The sequence below is a fragment of the Bactrocera dorsalis genome, chromosome 2 (assembly GCF_023373825.1).
Source record: "Bactrocera dorsalis isolate Fly_Bdor chromosome 2, ASM2337382v1, whole genome shotgun sequence".
NCBI classification, from domain to species: Eukaryota; Metazoa; Arthropoda; class Insecta; order Diptera; family Tephritidae; genus Bactrocera; species Bactrocera dorsalis.
The window spans coordinates 90,833,061-90,851,820 of NC_064304.1; the positions used below are offsets into that span (position 1 = coordinate 90,833,061).

Below are 18,760 nucleotides of genomic sequence, written 5' to 3' on the forward strand. Positions count from 1 at the left end.
AAGCTCTGTGAAGATGCAAACCTTGACCCTTGGGAAACTGCTTACAAAAACTTTATGTTGAGATTTAAAAATAAGCAGCATCAACCTAAGGATGCATCTTTAATGGGAAAAGTCATCGAAACATTATTCCCGAAATACGACCGGATTTCCTATGCCAAGCGACAAAGCGAAGTTGCAGAGTCAGCCCCGAGTCTGGAACTGGCGGAGCACGAAACCGAAGTTTTACTCATAGCACCAGGAAGCTAGAAGAATGAATAGAGCTGAAGTATCTGAAGGTAATATTGGATTCAAAATTAAAATTTAAGGAACACCTGAAGTATTCTTCCGGTAGAGCAAACATGATGACCAATAGAGGCTGTGTGCGTTCCAGCCAGCGATAAGTAATGAGTTCCGTAATACAGTACGCAATACCAGTATGGATACAGGCAATGAATATAGAAGTGTATGCCAAACAAATAATTGCATAACCCCATTGACATCCAAAGAGATAAACTCGAGTGTTAATATCAGGTATCAGCACCTAACACAGTATCGGCAAAGAAAACGGAGAGGAACAAGAGCACTAAAATGTGGCAGGAGAGGTTGAGTTCTCCTTCCAAAGGGCGCTGGACCCACCGACTTATGTTGGACATCCACTCGTGGATAGACAGGGCACCTAGATTTTCATCTGACCCAAATACGTAGTGAATATGAGTGCTTTAGAAGCTGCCTTTTTAGATTACACAACGACATTAGTTCAAATTGTCCGATGTGTACAGAGTATATATAAGACTCTGAACAAGCATTATTTTATTGCCCTCGGTTTTCAAATACGAGGAAAAAACCACACTCGGTGGTAGTTTTACTTCTTCTTCTTTACTGGCGTAGTCACCGCTTACGCGATTATAGCCGAGTCAACAACAGCGCGCCAGTCGTTTCTCCTCTTCGCTACGTGGCGCCAATTGGATATTCCAAGCGAGGCCAGGTCCTTCTCCACTTGGTCCTTCCACCGGAGTGGAGGTCTTCCTCTTCCTCTGCTTCCCGCGGCGGGTACTGCGTCGAATACTTTCAGAGCTGGAGTGTTTTCATCCATCCGGACAACATGACCTAGCCAGCGTAGCCGCTGTCTTTTAATTCGCTGAACTATGTCGATGTCGTCGTATATCTCGTACAGCTCATCGTTCCATCGAATGCGATATTCGCCGTGGCCAACGCGCAAAGGACCATGCATCTTTCGCAGAACTTTTCTCTCGAAAACTCGCAACGTCGACTCATCGGTTGTTGTCATCGTCCAAGCCTCTGCACCATATAGCAGGACGAGAATTATGAGCGACTTATGGAGTTTGGCTTTTGTTCGTCGAAAGAGGACTTTACTTTTCAATTGCCTACTCAGTCCGAAGTAGCACCTGTTGGCAAGAGTAATCCTGCGTTGGATTTCCAGGCTGACATTGTTGGTGGTGTTAATGCTGTTTCCTAAATAGACGAAATTATCTACAATTTCAAAGTTATGACTATCAATAGTGACGTGAGGGCCAAGTCGCGAGTGCGACGACTGTTTGTTTGATGACAGGAGATATTTCGTCTTGCCCTCGTTCACAGCCAGACCCATTTGCGTTGCTTCCTTGTTCAGTCTGGAGAAAGCAGAACTAACGACGCGGGTGTTGAGACCGATGATATCAATATCATCGGCATACGCCAGCAGCTGTACACTCTTATAAAAGATTGTACCTGCTCGGTTCAGTTCTGCAGCTCTAATAATTTTCTCCAGCAGCAGATTGAAAAAGTCGCACGATAGGGAGTCGCCTTGTCTGAAACCTCGTTTGGTATCGAACGGCTCGGAGAGGTCCTTCCCGATCGTGACGGAGCTTTTGGTACTACTCAACGTCAGTTTACACAGCCGTATTAGTTTTTAGGGGATACCAAATTCAGACATCGCGGCATAAAGGCAGCTCCTTTTCGTGCTGTCGAAAGCAGCTTTGAAATCGACGAATAGGTGGTGAGTGTCGATTCTCCTTTCACGGGTCTTTTCCAAGATTTGGCGCATGGTGAATATCTGGTCGGTTGTTGATTTACCAGGTCTGAAGCCACACTGATAAGGTCCAATCAGTTTGTTGACGGTGGGCTTTAATCTTTCACACAATACGCTCGATAGAACCTTGTATGCGATGTTGAGGAGGCTTATCCCACGGTAGTTGGCGCAGATTGTGGGGTCTCCTTTTTTATGGATTGGGCATAGCACACTTAAATTCCAATCGTTGGGCATGCTTTCATCCGACCATATTTTGCAAAGAAGCTGATGCATGCTCCTTATCAGTTCTTCGCCACCGTGTTTGAATAGCTCGGCCGGCAATCCGTCGGCCCCTGCCGCTTTGTTGTTTTTCGGTCGGGCAATTGCTATTCAAACTTCTTCATGGTCGGGCAATGGAACGTCTGCTCCATCGTCATCGATTGGGGAATCGGGTTCGTCTTCTCCTGGTGTTGTGCTTTCACTGCCATTCAGCAGGCTGGAGAAGTGTTCCCTCCATAATCTAAGTATGCTCTGGGCATCGGTGGCTAGATCACCTTTGGGGGTTCTACAGGAGTATGCTCCGGTCTTGAAACCTTCTGTAAGCCGCCGCATTTTCTCGTAGAATTTTCGAGCATTACCCCTGTCGGCCAGCTTATCAAGCTGTTCGTACTCACGCATTTCGGCCTCTTTTTTCTTTTGTCTGCAAATGCGTCTCGCTTCCCTCTTCAACTCTCGGTATCTGTCCCATCCCGCACGTGTTGTGGTCGATCGTAACGTTGCGAGGTAGGCAGCCTGTTTTCTCTCCGCTGCGACACGGCACTCCTCGTCGTACCAGCTGTTCTTTTGCACTTTCCGAAAACCAATGGTTTCGGTTGCAGCTGTACGTAAGGAGTTTGAAATGCCATCCCACAGTTCCCTTATACCAAGTTGTTGACGAGTGCTCTCAGAGAGCAGGAGTGCAAGCCGAGTAGAAAATCGTTCGGCTGTCTGTTGTGATTGCAGCTTCTCGACGTCGAACCGTCCTTGTGTTTGTTGGCGTGCGTTTTTTGCTGCACAGAGGCGGGTGCGAATTTTGGCTGCAACAATATAGTGGTCCGAGTCAATGTTAGGTCCTCGGAGCGCACGCACATCTAAAACACTGGAGACGTGTCTTCCGTCTATCACAACATGATCGATCTGGTTGGTGGTTTTTCGATCCGGAGACAGCCAGGTAGCTTGATGTATCTTCTTATGCTGGAATCTAGTACTACAGATAACCATATTTCGGGCCCCGGCGAAGTCGATCAGCCTCAACCCATTTGGGGATGTTTCCTCGTGGAGGCTGAATTTACCGACCGTAGTGCCAAAGATACCTTCTTTGCCCACCCTGGCGTTGAAGTCGCCAAGCACGATTTTGACATCGTGGCGGGGGCATCTCTCATAAGTGCGCTCCAAGCACTCATAAAGGGCATCTTTGCGTGGGCGCAAATCAGCGATATGTTGAAGAACCTCGCTTTGATGCGGATTGTGGCTAGACGTTCATTCTCCGGAGTGAATGATAGTACTCGGCGACGGAGTCTCTCTCCCACCACGAATCCAACACCAAACTTGCGCTCCTTTATATGGCCACTGTAGTAAATGTCACAAGGACCTACTCGTTTCTGTCCTTGTCCCGTCCATCGCATTTCTTGGACGGCGGTGATGTCAGCCTTTATCTTTCCGAGGACATCTACCAGCTGGGCAGCGGCACCTTCCCAATTAAGGGACCGGACATTCCAGGTGCATGCCCTCAAATCATAGTCCTTATTTCGTTTGCCATGGTCGTCATCAAAAGGGGGGTCTCTCATCCGAGGCTGTGTGTTGTTTTTCATTGGGGGAGGTTTTTACGTGGCGGGTCCCAAACCCAGCGCACAACCCTATGCAGGGGATTTTTCGCCTTCTCACTTTAGCTCGCCTTCAAACGGATGTTCTTAGGCTACCCAGAGGATACTTGGTCAAAGACCGGAAGTCGTGAGCTGCTTGAGTCATATGTAAAAGAATCGTTTCTGGCCACTCCCAAGTGAATGGCGATCAGAGAACTTTCCTCACTTGCGTGAACTTCTACACATGACTCCATCCTTTACAGTCAATAATTTAAAGACACTCATATCAGCGAAGCGTCAGCCTTCATAATGACAAAACTGAGAATTTTTCAACATATTCGGTGACTTCTTGTCCCTCCTACGTAGTAATACTAAGCCGGTGGTTCCGTGGGATTGTCTTGAGTTGGGAGTAGGTTAAGTTTAACGGATTAATTGCATGTATCTTAGATCGGATAAAAATGACAGAATATATGCCTACTGACCGTTAAAATTTTTTTTCCCGCACAACAAGAACTATAATCAATACTACCATCAATACTAAACTCAGAGAATGAGAGACAGAGCCCACCGCGCATAAGTTTCTACTATCGCTGATATATCCAGACCGTCGCCTAAAATAAATATCATAAATCGGATACTTGGTGCCACTCAGTTCAGTTATTAAATCAGATTCAGATAGTTCCAGGATATAGCACTGTCTTGGTTGCCAGTGGAGTAAATGAGCTTGCCTAATGTGTTGAAGAGTTCTCAGTTGCCGTTATAAACCAGCAAGAACTGTAAAATAACTTTCTATTATAGCATTTTTTGCATCCCTAATGTTAACTTAACAAATGTTAAGCAAGACCGGCACTCATCTTGGTGCAGTATGCTAATATAACCTAAATAATACCCCTAAAAAACCCTGTTGTGCCTGAAATCGCTAAGTTGAACAATTATCAAAACTATTCTGGTGAAAAGTACAATAATTCCTATGTGAAGCGTCCTGTACGAATTTGTTGCTCGCTTATTTGCAAAATAACGGTAGTAGAAATGTGCATGTTGGTATGTGAATCATGTTGCGGTACTTACCGTCATCACGTAGAAAATCGACACTGACATTTTGCAGATTGACATGAAAGAAATCCAGAAAATTGTAAAAGCCCTGCTGTACATGCAACACGTCCAAAATGCGGGATGGTATTAAAACGCCCACATGTTGCTGGCGTACGCCGGTATGCTGTTGTTGTCGCAGCGGTTCGTGTTCGGGGACGTGCTGAGCATCCTGTTGCAGCTGTTCGTCCACTCGCTGCCGCCGTTCCGTTTCATTTGGTTGCGGTTGGCGCTTTTGTGCTCGCAGTGGCTTTAAAGTCGATAATTGTTCTTGCGCCACATGTTGTAGTAGTTTTTGTTGTTGTCTTCCTTCAAGTGGCTTTGGCTTGCGCTGCTTGCGTATCTCCGGTCTTGCGTGTTTTTGTTGTAGTTGTCTTTTTGGCTCGTTCTCCTTATTTGCTGACTTTCGTCGCTGCTGTTGGAGTGGAGTTGACAGCTGTTGCTGCGACATTTTGGTTGAAAACTTTGGCGACTTCTTCATTTCGGAGTATAAGTGAGCGCGTGCAAGACTTCCGCTAAGCGTTGTTGTTGTTGTGCGTGTTTCTGCTGTTGCTTTTGTTGCTAATGGCTGCCGTGTTGTGTCAAATTGCTGTCGCGGTCGATGTTTTTGCTCTGCTCGGCGTTGTTGCTGCTCTGGTTGTTGGTGTTCACTTGCCTGCTCAGTCCGCTGTAATTGCCGCACACGTTGTTGTTGCGCACTATATGCCATTCTTTGGCGATTTTGTCGCTCTGTTGTCGAGTCAATATTTGCAACATTTTGTCCACCTGAGCGTTCTCCAACACTCTGCAGTTTTGTGGTTGCCACAGTTGCTGTAGGCGCTGCAGCCGCCGTTGACTGCGTTGTTGGTGTTGCTGTAATTAATTTGTGTTGTGTTTGCGCCACATCTTGTGCCTCAGCGCGGAACTGTTGCACACGACCTGACTCCACTGTGCTCATTAATTCTCCGACAATTGGGTGTCCAATACGTGGGGCATGCAGCAAGTGGTCTCGTTTGGTGCTGGAAGCTTTTGTTGTTGTAGTGTACTCCGTTATCGTGTGCGGCTCTTCAAGTGCTGCCAACTCTTCCTTTTCTTGCGGTTGACTTTGCTCTTCAACGCAAACCTCAGAGGATCCGCTTTTCTTGTTGTTGCTTTTTTTGTTATTTTGCTTACACACCTTATCGGCTATCACTGCTGCCCTGACAGCTGTCACGTTTGCGGTTGTGGTTTTTTGTGCCTGTCTTATTGCAGCTACCGTTGTCAGCTCACCTATGGTGTCAGCAGCCGATGCATTCAAACGTTCAATGGCAACTTTTTCGGTGGTACAATGCACACCCACTAACTGTTGGGAATCGAGGAGTAGGAAGAAAGCTGTCAGCAGCAGAAATAATTTACCAATTTGACAGATTGTTAACTTCATTTAGGCGACGACACCGACGAAAGGCGCATTCAGCATGTATTCAAGCTTGTGAATTAAGCCTTTATTATTGTTGTTGTTTTTGTTGTATATAATTTTTTGTGACTTCAATTGCTATGTTGTTGTGCACTGACGAAAGTGTCTTTCAACGCATATTTTTTTGAGAAATTTTCACATCAGCGCCATGCGCCTGTGGCTATGCAATGGAAATGCGCGTTTTTGCAATTGTACTTTCTTTTGTTGAAGGTTTCATCATTTGCGTTCACAGTCGACATCACTATAATTTTCCACACCAGAAAATAAATTTTAAACAAAAACTTGCATGTGTGTTTTTGTTCAGCATGTTCATTATATATTTGGCTATATTATTCATCCTGTTTGGCACATGGTTGGAAGAGACTGCAAAATTGAAAGATAAAATACTTCTTTTTAATACATTATAGACGGCTTTCTTAACAGCTATAAATTGAGTGTATATCTTCCAGTATAGATAGATTAAAAAGTTGTTTGTATATATAGTGCCTATCGGAATACTTGAGATTAAGTGAGTAAGTAAAAATGACAATAGGCAAACGTCTTATTTTGATCTCACTATCATTTTACATTTCACTTACTCAGATTGGCTAAAGATATAGCAGGGTGCGAAAGTATCCAAACTTAAATCTGGACTAAGATTATTGTAGAGATTATTCCTGACGGTAACATGCACTGGAGGATGCCACAAAAAGAGTGACTTGCCCTCGCCTACCCTTTTTATTTTTATGTGGTAAAATACTCAAAAGTGATATGGCATGAAATTCTGGATGCGATATGCTCCTAGATAGATATATATATGAAATTTGGTAATAGAGAACATTGTTTACGCAAAGGGTATTTTTTTTTTTTTTGATGCTAGCCTTTCCTTGGCTACTGCATTTTAGCATTTGTAGTACGCGTTAAAAATATTCACGGCATTTGTGGTTGTCACTGATGAAATTTCTCTCCACTTGGCATCTGAATTGTTTGAGTTTTACACTTTGATGCGCTCTTACCTGCCCACTGAGCTGCTTCTTTTATGATTCTTTTTTTTTATTCCGCTCTCATTCTTTTTCTACCTTTTGGTTGCTGTTATTTCGCTGATTATGCGGCCGTTTCCTTGTCTGCGCTTGTTGTGAAGAGAATTTCCATAATTGCGCTCGGCAAGCAAAAATAAAAACAACACCAACACTGCAGTCAAATGAAGTGAACGAAGTTGTGCAAAAAATTCAAACGAACATACCGAAAAGAACAAAAAATAAAAGGAAAAAAATGTGAAAAATCAGCGTAGCTAAAATTAAGAAGGACTAAAAGTAAATGAACGCTGAGAATTTGCAAGCAGTGCTAGATTCAGATTCGCATGCCGTTATTTGTGCTGCATAATTTTGTGGGTTGCTTTAATCGAAATTTTAAGCTGAATTGCTCTTTACAATTGTTGCGAAAATATGCGCTTATTACTTGTTGCTTTTGTATTATACTATATGTAATATCAGCTAACCAACTTTGCTGGCAGTCAAAATAAGGAAATGGAAAAAGCATTATCTATTTGCTCTCATTTTGTTTGATGGTATTTTTGTAGGCGTTTTTAAACTTTGCACTTGAATAAATTAGCTGTAGCCTTAAGTAACGCACACGCAAAGACCTTGGTGTAATTATAATTATTATAGAAAAAGTTGCGTTATTTTAAAACCATTGAAATTTTAATAAGGATGAAGTAAACAGTAAAAAAGCAGCCTTCTTTATATTTTTAACTTTGCTGAAGTTTAATAAGCCAAGCGTTTTCGCTGAACTTTCAGTTTTCTTTTGCCACTTTACGGCTTTTCTTTTTTTAATTTCCACTAATTGGCTTCGCTTGCAACCCTAAAGTTTGCGCGAAGCAACTTAATTTGATCGTGAAGTATTTTTATTTGTTTTTACTGTTGAACTCTTAAGAAAAAGTAGGAGATATATATACTCTCCGGAAATGAAAGTATATTTTATAAAGCAAAAGAAAAATTTATGGGTTTTAATTTGATAAATTGTTAAGCACAATGTTGGTCAGTATGTTTAAGGAAAAAATGTATGTCCTTTTGACAAGTTTGTTCGCAACTTGATATAGAAGCATATAATAATGCCTTAGATTCGAGTACTTTAGGTTGTGATAAAATATAAAGAATAAATAAAGATTGTACTCGGAAACCTTGTTCTTCTTAATTATTGGCGTAGACACCGCTTGTAGTCTTGACAGACGCCAGTGTTAATCCGGATTAACTGCGCACTTAATCAGATCCAAATTTGTAGGTGACAGACGGCAGCTATGCGAGTTTGGAATTCTCGTAAACATCTGATTGTCATTTTTATAATATTTTCAATGAAAATTGATGGCAGATTAATATAGCTATTGTTAGCAGACCAATTTTTACAAAACCATTTTTTATTACAAAAACATATCAACACGTTATTTATAAACTGCATCATAGCATCATAACATAAAAATTCTTGCTTTGTTATTGAAAATTTGATAAACAGCTGTCAATGTTGCTTGTTTTACATTCATATTAGATAAAAATTGGCCATTTTTAACAATGTTGCCAACGAAAATGCAACTAACCCTCTAAAAATTTGGGGATTAATTGGGAGTTAGCAACGGAGTTATCTTTACTAACTCCTGAATTAATCCCGATTAATGCAGTTAATCCGGATTAACGCTGCCGTCAATCAACGCTACTACGCGCTTATAGCCGAGTTAACAACAGCGCGTCAGTCGTTTCTTCTTTTCGCTAGGTGGCGCCAATTGGATATTCCAAGTGAAGCCAGGTCCTTTTCCACTTGGTCCTTCCAATGGAGTGGAGGTCTTCCTTTACCTCTGCTTCCCCCGGCGGGTACTGCATCGAATACTTTCAGAGCCGGAGTGTTTTCATCCATCCGGACAACATGACCTAGCCAGCGTAGCCGCTGTCTTTTAATTCGCTGAACCATGTCAATGTCGTCGTATATCTCATACAGCTCATCGTTCCATCGATTGCGATATTTGCCCTGGCCAACGCACAAAGGACCATAAATCTTTCGCAGAACCTTTCTCTCGTCCTTTGTCATCGTCCAAGCCTCTGCACCATATAGCGGGAAGGGAAATGTGAGTGACTTATAGAGTTTATTTTTTTGTTCGTCGAGAGGGGACTTTACTTCTCAATTGCCTACTCAGTCCGAAGTAGTACCTTTTGGCAAGTGTTATCCTGCGTTGAATTTACAGGCTGACATTGTTGGTGGTGTTTATTATCTACGACTTCAAAGTTATGTCTGTTAACAGGGACGTGAGAGCCAAGTCGCGAATGCGACGACTGTTTGTTTGATGACAGGGGATATTTTGTCTTGCCCTCGTTCACTGCCAGACCCATTTGCTTTTCTTCCTTGTCCAGTCTGGAGAAAGCAGGACTAACGGCGCGGATGTTGAGACCGATGATATCAGTACCATCGGCATACGCCAGTAAGTGTACACTCTTATAAAAGATTGTACCTGCTCGATTAAGTTTTGCAGTTCTAATTATTTTCTCCAGCTGTAGGTTGAAGAAATCGCACGATAGGGAGTCGCCTTGTCTGAAATCTCGTTTGGTATCGAACGGCTCGGAGAGGTTCTATCCGATCCTTACGGAGCTTTTGGTGTTGCTCAACGTCAGTTCACACAGCCGTATTAGTTTTGCGGGGATACCAAATTCAGACATCGACGAAGAGGAGGTGTGTGCCCCCGCCGCTTAGTAGTTCTTCAGGCGGGTAATTACTATTCGAACTTCTTCATGGTCGGGCAATGGAACGTCTGCTCCATCGTCGTGGATTGGGGAATCGGGTTCGCCTTCTCCTGGCGTTGTACTTTCACTGCCATTCAGCAGGCTCCTCCATAATTTTAGTATGCTTTGGGCACCGGTCGCTAGATCACCTTTGGGGGCTCTACATGAGTATGCTCCGGTCTTGAAACCTTCTGTTCTGTCGAGCATTACCCCTATGGGCCAGCTTGTCAAGCTCTTCATGCATTTCGGCCTCTTTCTTTTTCTGTCTGCAAATGCGTCTCGGTTCCCTCTTCAACTCTCGGTATCTATCCCATCCCGCACGTGTTGTGGTCGATCGTAACGTTGCGAGGTAGGCAGCCTGTTTTCTCTCCGCTGCGACACGGCACTCTTCGTCGTAATAGCTGCTCTTTTGCACTTTCCGAAAACTAATGGTTTCGGTTGCAGCTGTACGTAAGGAGTTTGAAATGCCACCCCACAGTTCCCTTATACCGAGTTGTTGACGAGTGCTCTCAGAGAGCAGGAATGCGAGCCGAGTAGAAAATCGTTCGGTTGTCTGTTGTGGTTGCAGCTTCTCGACGTCGAACCTTCCTTGTGTTTGTTGGCGTGCGTTTTTTACTGCACAGAGGCGGGCGCGAATCTTGGCTGCAACAAGATAGTGGTTCGAGTGGATGTTAGGACCTCGGATCGCACGCATATCTAAAACACTGGAGACGTGTCTTCCGTCTATTCCGTGATCGATTTGGTTGGTGGTGGCTTGATGAATTTTCTTATGCTGGAATCTAGTACTTGCGTTATTTTATATGGCCACTGTAGTAAATGCCACAAGGAACTACTGGCCTCAGTCCTTGTCCCGTCCATCGCATTTCTTGGACGGCGGTAATGTCAGCCTTCACTCTAACGAGGTCATCAACCAGCTGGGCAGCGGCACCTTCCCAATTAAGGGACGTGCCCTCAAATCATAATCCTTGTTTCGTTTTCTGTGGTCGTCATCAAAAGAAGGGTCTCTCATCCGAGGCAGTTGGTGTATTTTCATTGCGTTTTTTTACGTGACGGGTCCCAAACCCAGCGCAAAACCTTGTGTAGGGAATATTTCGCCTTCTCGCTTTAGTACGCCTTCGATCGGATGGTCTTAGGCTACAAAGAAGATACTTGGTCTAAAAGTAATAAACTACTTGAGTCATATGTAAAAGAATTGTTTCTGGTCACTCCAACGTAAAAGGTGATCAGAGAACTTTTAGAGAACTTTTCTCACTTGCGTGAACTTATACATACATATGACTCCACCCTCCACACTCGGAAAACTTACAAAGTATATTTATAATTGATTAGCATGATGAGCTGAGTCGATTAAGCCATGCCCCTCAGTTTGTCCGCCTGTATAGTTTTGAGATATTGACCAGAAATTTTTCACAAGTAATTTTTTCTCCAAGAAGCTGCTAATTTGTCGGAACTGCAGATATCGGACCACTATAACACATAGCTGCCGTATAAACTGAACGATCGGAATCAAGTGCTTGTATGAACAAATTTATCATTTCACAAAATATCTTTATGAAATTTGGCATGGATGATTGTCTAAAGCAATAATGCAACCTCCGAGGAAATTGTTCAGATAGGCTCACTATAGCATATAGTTGTCATGTAAACTGACCGATCGAACTCAAGTCCTTGATGTCATAATTTTTTATTTGTCAATGTATCTTCACGAAATTCGGCATTGATTTTAATTCACTGCAGCGCTAGAATCTTCGAAAAAAAAATCGAACCGCTGTAGCATAGAGCTGCCATGTAAACTAATCAAGGAAAAAGATAAATATAAAATTTAATCCCTTTATGCTGTAATAAATGCACCTGTTAAAAGTGTTACAACTTCAATGCGGCCAAAGTCAACGTTTTTTATTACTGATCTACAAAATAGCTGCTAAAATACCTCTACATGGCATCTCTCACCTGCAGGATTCTAAAAATGACCCGCGAATGGCTGTCCAAAGCATAAAAAAGCTTATTCCATGCGATAACAGCTCAAAAGTCACTGATCAGAATAGATGTTCCATTTCATTCATAAAATGTTAGGTTATGTCATTATTATTGTATTTATCCTAAGAATATATCTTAAACAAATTAATAAAATTGTACAACACGCAATGTTACTCATACGCCCTGACGCATCCAACTTGTGTTAGCTACGTAAAATACAAAACTTCATAAATGTTCTAGATTATTTATATTAATTTGAAGAATTGCAATGCACTCTCTTATTATTTGAATATAACAAGCATTTTAAACTATTCAAATTTCAATGAATTTCAGTTAAATTCCAAATCTTTGAAAAGCAATCATATATGAACAAAGCGACAGATTTGAGTAAAGCAAAACTGCTTTCGTCATTCGTGCAAATCATTCCGAAAATACTAGAGTGTTATCTCAGCCTTTCAGTGTTCATTCATATTTTTTTGCATCGTTTCTATCACTTGCTTTCAAATTGTAAGCTGCGAGTAAAGAGAAAACCTATTTGCATAAATGTATAAATATTATATGTATGTGTGTAACAGTAAAATGCTGAGACAAATCTTAGAATTTACATACGATTTCCTCCTTTTCGTAATCTTGTTGTTTACTTCGTTTCCACATACGAGCACACATGTACGGGCACTGTCGTTTATTGGTGAATGTCTGTATGTAGATCCACTTAGTATAAATTACATATGTACATTACCAGCAAGCAAATTGATTTAGAGTTTGTGATGAAATTTTATTTTTAAAATGTATATAGCAGCTTTCTGCAAGGTTTTAGTGCCTTTGTATAAGCAATAATGGAAGCGATTTTTTCAAATTGTATTGATTTGCTGCCGTGCAAAGGGAAAATTTAATTGAAACTGCCGGATTATTGTTTTGCGAGAAGCAAATTATTTTGCGAAAATATTATTTTCTGAGCATTTCATGAAACATTTCCTAAAATGCTTTGTGTAGTATTTTTTTTGTTTGTCTTTAGTAACCCTTGGCAAAAATATAGATTAATAGCGTAAAATCATAAGTGTGGCCACCTTTAAACTTCTACGACAATTTTTGAAGGTATTTCTCAATACATGCTTATTTAAAAAAAAAATATGCATATGGTGGCAACCATTTTAGTTATATTTCACACAGAATACTGTCCTAAAGCCACCAAATTGGATGCTGGCATTTCTAGAGTTTATGCGTGGTCGTTTTATCAATTAATTCCAATAAAAGACAAAAACCAAATCTTTGACTTACAGAAATATATAAATTGTATCAAAATCCTTAACCTACCTAAACATACAAAGCTTTCGGCGACGCGCAGTGGCATTTCGGCGGAAAAAATAGGATTTTTCCACTTTCCAATTTCAAAACTTTAATGATTTTGTTTTGTAAAGAAATATTTGGATAAGAAAAATTCAACAAGGTTTTTTATAAAAAGTGAAATTTTATAGTTAAAAAATCTAACAGAAGTCGACGGAAAGTTATTCAATAAAATCAGATTAAAATTATTGTCCAAATAAAGAATTTTTTTTGTGTGTAAGTTTACAGCTATGGCTTTTCTTTTATTTTTTAGTGAAAATACTACTACACCTACTTGTTTATAAAAAAAAATTTTATTGCAATTGGCAAAGTAAGCTAAATTTTATAATTTTTCAAAAATTATACTAAAAAATATCAACATTTCATTTTTTGATGGAAAAAAACTTTATGTGCTTTGCCTTGCTTAGCCCTCTTACTATAAAAAAATGAAAGTTCCGAGTCTGTACTTTCAATTAAAAAAAAAAAAACAACCGCCAATTACCGTCCCTTTTAGTAACATCGATTTTAATTTCAAAAGTCACTTCCAATATTTCATACAAATGGTCAATAAGACAAAAAATGTAGTATACTTTCAGGCTCTCATGTAAAGGGCAAGGAAATTAATGTATTACACAAGCTCCTTTTTACAATGCTGGATGGTAAAACCGCTCAGATAGTGACACATACTACTGCAGCAGCAGTATGCTACATTTGTGGAGCGAAACCTACTGAAATGAACAACTTAGATCCTTACATGCTAGAATCAAGTTTATGGAATGCATTCTCCTTCTTATAATTTACCATTTCAGAAATGGGCTGCAACCTTCCAAAACAAAGAAATTAAAATACAAAATAAATTAAAAATACAAGCGGCCTTTAAAGATAAAATGCTGTTGCGAGTTGATTTTGTTCAACATGGAACTTCTAACGACGGGAACACGTCAAGGCTTTTTTTTTAAACCCACAAATGGTTGCGGATATTACTGGCGTCAATGAAGACCTTATCGATCGATTCAGGATAATTCTTCAAATAATTACATGTGGCGAAAAAATTGATAGTGACAAATTTAAATTATATACATACGTCGGACACTGCGAAACTGTTCGTACAAAATTATAGTTGGTTTTATAATCCTGTTACTGTGCACAAAGTACTAATGCATGGTAAGGATATAATGCCGTATTACCAATAGGAATGCTTTCAAAGAAAGCCGAGGAAGCCAGAAACAAAGACTGCAGGAAGTATCGATTGATGTTTTCGAGAAAGTGTGATCGAATTTCCACAAATACTGATGTATTCAACAGACTTCTCATAACTTCGGATCCTTACATAAGTAGCTTATGGTGCTTGCATAATATTACAAATAAAAACTTACACAAATTTTCGCCTGTTACATATTCAATTAAATCATTGCATATTATATTGGATTTTTATCAAGGTAAAGGTATAAATAACGTCATTTTGCGTTTAAGTGTAATTTTTTTAATCAGGAGAATTCAATTAAGTAAGTGTCCCGAATTTCAAGTCCCTAGGTCCAAAAATAAAAATTTTGGCAATTGCAGTTATATGGGAGGCGGGTATGGCAGTGGGCGGTTTTCCAAGATTTTTTCAAAATTTCTTAATTTAGTCCAGAGAAGCGTTTCTGCAAAGTTTCATTGTTGTACGACCACTCCTTCTATTTTTTTCCAAGAAATGTATGGAGCGGTGCCACTGAGCGACGGTCGAGAGATCGTTGAAAACATGCTCCGTTCTGACCAACCTTCGACCTCTTCAACTGATGAAAATATTAAAAAAGTGAAGGACATGGGAATTGAAAATCAGTAAGTATAAGAAAGAGATGGCAAAAGCGCTCGATATTTCTCGCCAGTCCGTTCGAGTGATTTTGGTGAATATTTTGGGTTTGAAACGCGTGCTTGCTCGAATCGTTCCGGTAAAGCTGATTTTTTTTTTTATAGAGTACGATTGTGACCACATTTAAAGCCAAAAACGCAATGAATACAATCGATCAGCCACCGTATTCACCATATTTGGCTCCGTGTAATTTTTTCTTGTCTTTGTATTATGTAATATGGGCTGCAAATAGTAAATAGTTCAGAAAACTTCTGTTTAGATGCATTTTTGCGCACACTTTGTACAGAAAAGAGCAAAAACTGGAAAAAATATACTATCAAAGAGACATGAGTTACCTGACCGTTATCGATTACTTTGAAATCCACCGCCAACTGATTTAGTATAAACCGGCTTATAGAGAAACCCTTTAAAAATAAAATTGAATTCAAGTCTAAAAATTGGCTATATAATATTTGAAAATAAATAATTTCCCTATTACCAACCATAGCAACCATAAATAGTTACACACATATGCACATGCTAGCTAATCAAAATGCCAAAAATTACTGCTTAGGGAGCAATCTAATAAAATAATTTTTACAGCCTATGTAGCCCTATCCTTAAATGCCCGCCAGCTGTGCTGCACCTACACGCTATGCTATTTTTGTGGAACCCAACAGCCGAGCTTTATAGCCTATTTATAGGGGTCGATGCGTACTTTATAAAGCATATAGGAATGTACGTGTGTATTTGTTAGGCAAATCATTTAGAGTGATTGAGAATATCCGCTCAGCCTAGCAGAAAATAAGAGCGATATGCGGGTGAAGGAGTAATGGCAAAGGACTCCTCCTCAACGGAAAAAGAAACTAAAAATAGCAAAGACAAAATAATCATATGTTACTTGTTTTGATTTCGGCTAACATTTTCGCATACATGCGAATGTGTAAATGCGCTAGGAAGAGAAGAATTTCAGTTGTTTGTGCTATTTTCGGAATTGCCAAATTAGGTAGCTGAGGAAGTGAAATTACGAACAAGCGCTAAAAAGTTTCAAGGATTTATACTAAATGTGTAATATAAATCCCTTTTACTTAACAAAGTTACGCGCAAGCAAATTAATTTAAGTTAACGCCATAGCAGTATGACAGAAAAGGGCCGCGCTTACGTGTCGGTCTACGGCCGCTGTGCTGCAAACGGCAACAAATTGTGTTTATTTGAGCGACATTTTGGCCTGTGTGTGCGAAATTTGTATTTCTTTTTATACTGCTAAAGGCCAAAAATATTGTTTATATATAATTAATGTATATATTTTTAAAATTTAGGTATTGAACCTACAACCCGCGTTCGAGCAGTTCACCCACCACTCAATAAAGCTTACAAACGCGCAAATGCGCTAGAAAACTGAAATAAATAACTTTTCATTCCCAAAATATGCGTATCACATGAGTATATATGCATATATACGTATACCTAAACTTAATCACAGGCGGTTGTTGTTATTGCAAACTGTAAAAGCTGTCGCACATTTCTGTCATATACGCTTATAGAACAGCTGCTTACTCCAGCCAGCAGACAAACTCTTATAAATAGGTGCACAAATACCAGTGCGTATATGTATATGTTAATATTTGTATGTATGTGCATGTATGCATACATATGTATGTGTAGAAAAGTTTCTACAGACGCTTGGAGCAACGCGGGTTAACTAAATAAAAACATAAACAAATCCCACGCATGTCTCGTCCTCTCTACACAGATGTAGGTGCCCCGACACATATGTGTGTATGTGTATGTATATTTAATGGCACTTAGAAAATTACATATAATTTATATGAACAAACGCACGCACACATACATACCCAAGTGTACACAAAGTGTGTGGATATAAATTGTTTACGAAGTGACCTCACCGCACGGTGTTTTGAGAGAACGAATGGAGACATATAATACACATGCGTAAATACACATTCAAACACACACATGTGAACTTAGTATATTGCATATAAATAGTTTTTAGCATCCGTTTCTTGAAAATAGTTCCATTCATCTGTATTAAAGTCTCGCTTTGGATCCACCAACTTCTTATAGCACCAACCACTATGACCTAGTTATACCTGATTGCTTTGTTTACTTCGAAAGTATGAAATTGCTTTGCACTTTGACCGAGTTTAAAGTTTAAACATATAAACATATGTACCGAAAGACTTCGCAAAATATCGTAATCCTCAAATTAACTGTTATAACGGCGCTAAATAGTAGAATTTTGTGCTGTAAATTGAAACATTTATGGCACAGCACAATCTCGGCTAATTAAGCGACCTAAATAAACACAATCTTGGACAGAAGTTGAATGGTGCTGGTAAAGGAACAATTTAAAGTTTATGATCGGATTCCTCTTCCATAATCCAGTTGTTGTTGTAGTGGCGGAATTCTGCCGAGTTGACAGCCCTTGAGCGATTAAAAATCCTGGTTCGTTCCAGTTACGTAGACCCAATAGTTGTGGGAACTTGTGCGCTCCAAAATCGCACAACAATGCAAAGAAAATTTCGATGAACACATTTTAACATTAAAAACCAAGGAAAATCAATTAAAATTGTGTCTTCTTTATACGAGTGTAAGCTGACTTGTCTACTTGCTATATAAAGCTCCGTTCTTTTGTAGAAAATATACATCAGAAAATATGATAGAGTAAACAAGAGTATCGGAGGATGGAGTCATGTGTAGAAGTTCACGCAAGTGAGGAAAGTTCTGCCATTCAATTGGGAATAGCCAGAAACGATTCACTCACGACTTCCTGTCTTAGATCAAGTATCCTCTGGGTAGCATGATTGGCGACTTTAACGCCAGGATGGAGAAAGAAGGTGTCTTTGACACAACGGTCAGTAAATTCAGCCTCCACGTTGAAACATCCGCAAATGGCTTGAGGCCAGAAAATAGCTAGACTATATTGCTACAATTTTTACAGGACTAGCATAGAATAAAGCACTACAACTTCTATGAATTATAGAATTGTCTTTTTGTTGTATTTAAAGACAAATCTATATTGATAAAAAAATATTTAATTTAATAATTAATTCACTAACTTTCGATATACATTCGAAACTATACTTGTCTTACACGTGAAAGCTTTTCCGCAATTTAGCAATTGATAATTTGGCAATGCTGTAGGTGTACGCATATGCTTTGGCCCTCATCGCACACAAAATACGAGTAAAACTCGCACTATTTATGAATGTTTCATTGCCAAAACGAAAACGCTAATTTGGATGCAGAAACACTTATATATAAGCGAGAATTATATACATATATATACTTATAAGGCTAAAGGATATCCCAGCAGTGGAGCTGCCAGCTGGGCAAGTATTATACCACAAGAAATTGTGCCAAAAATCTAACTAACCAGGAGTCATCAGGCTTATACTAATTGAAGACAGTTTTTCCAATATGTTTAGACGAGCTGTTTTTCCATAATCTAGTTATATTTTACCTGCTTCTTAATTAGTCTCGACATCTCGATGACATTAGCCTCAAAAGACTATTGTG

The 18,760-nt window shown here is 39.9% G+C and overlaps 1 protein-coding gene across 1 annotated transcript in view; it reads right to left on the bottom strand.

Moving 5' to 3' along the window:
- The window catches only part of LOC105230331 (uncharacterized), a 104,318-nt gene that overhangs the window by 56,989 nt on the left and 28,569 nt on the right, over window positions 1-18,760 (bottom strand). Inside the window, exon 2 of the mRNA XM_029551969.2 lies at window positions 4,897-6,712. Within this exon, the coding sequence (XP_029407829.2) occupies window positions 4,897-6,316 (1,420 nt within the window). The 5' untranslated portion in view covers window positions 6,317-6,712. The remainder of the gene's footprint in view (window positions 1-4,896; window positions 6,713-18,760) is intronic.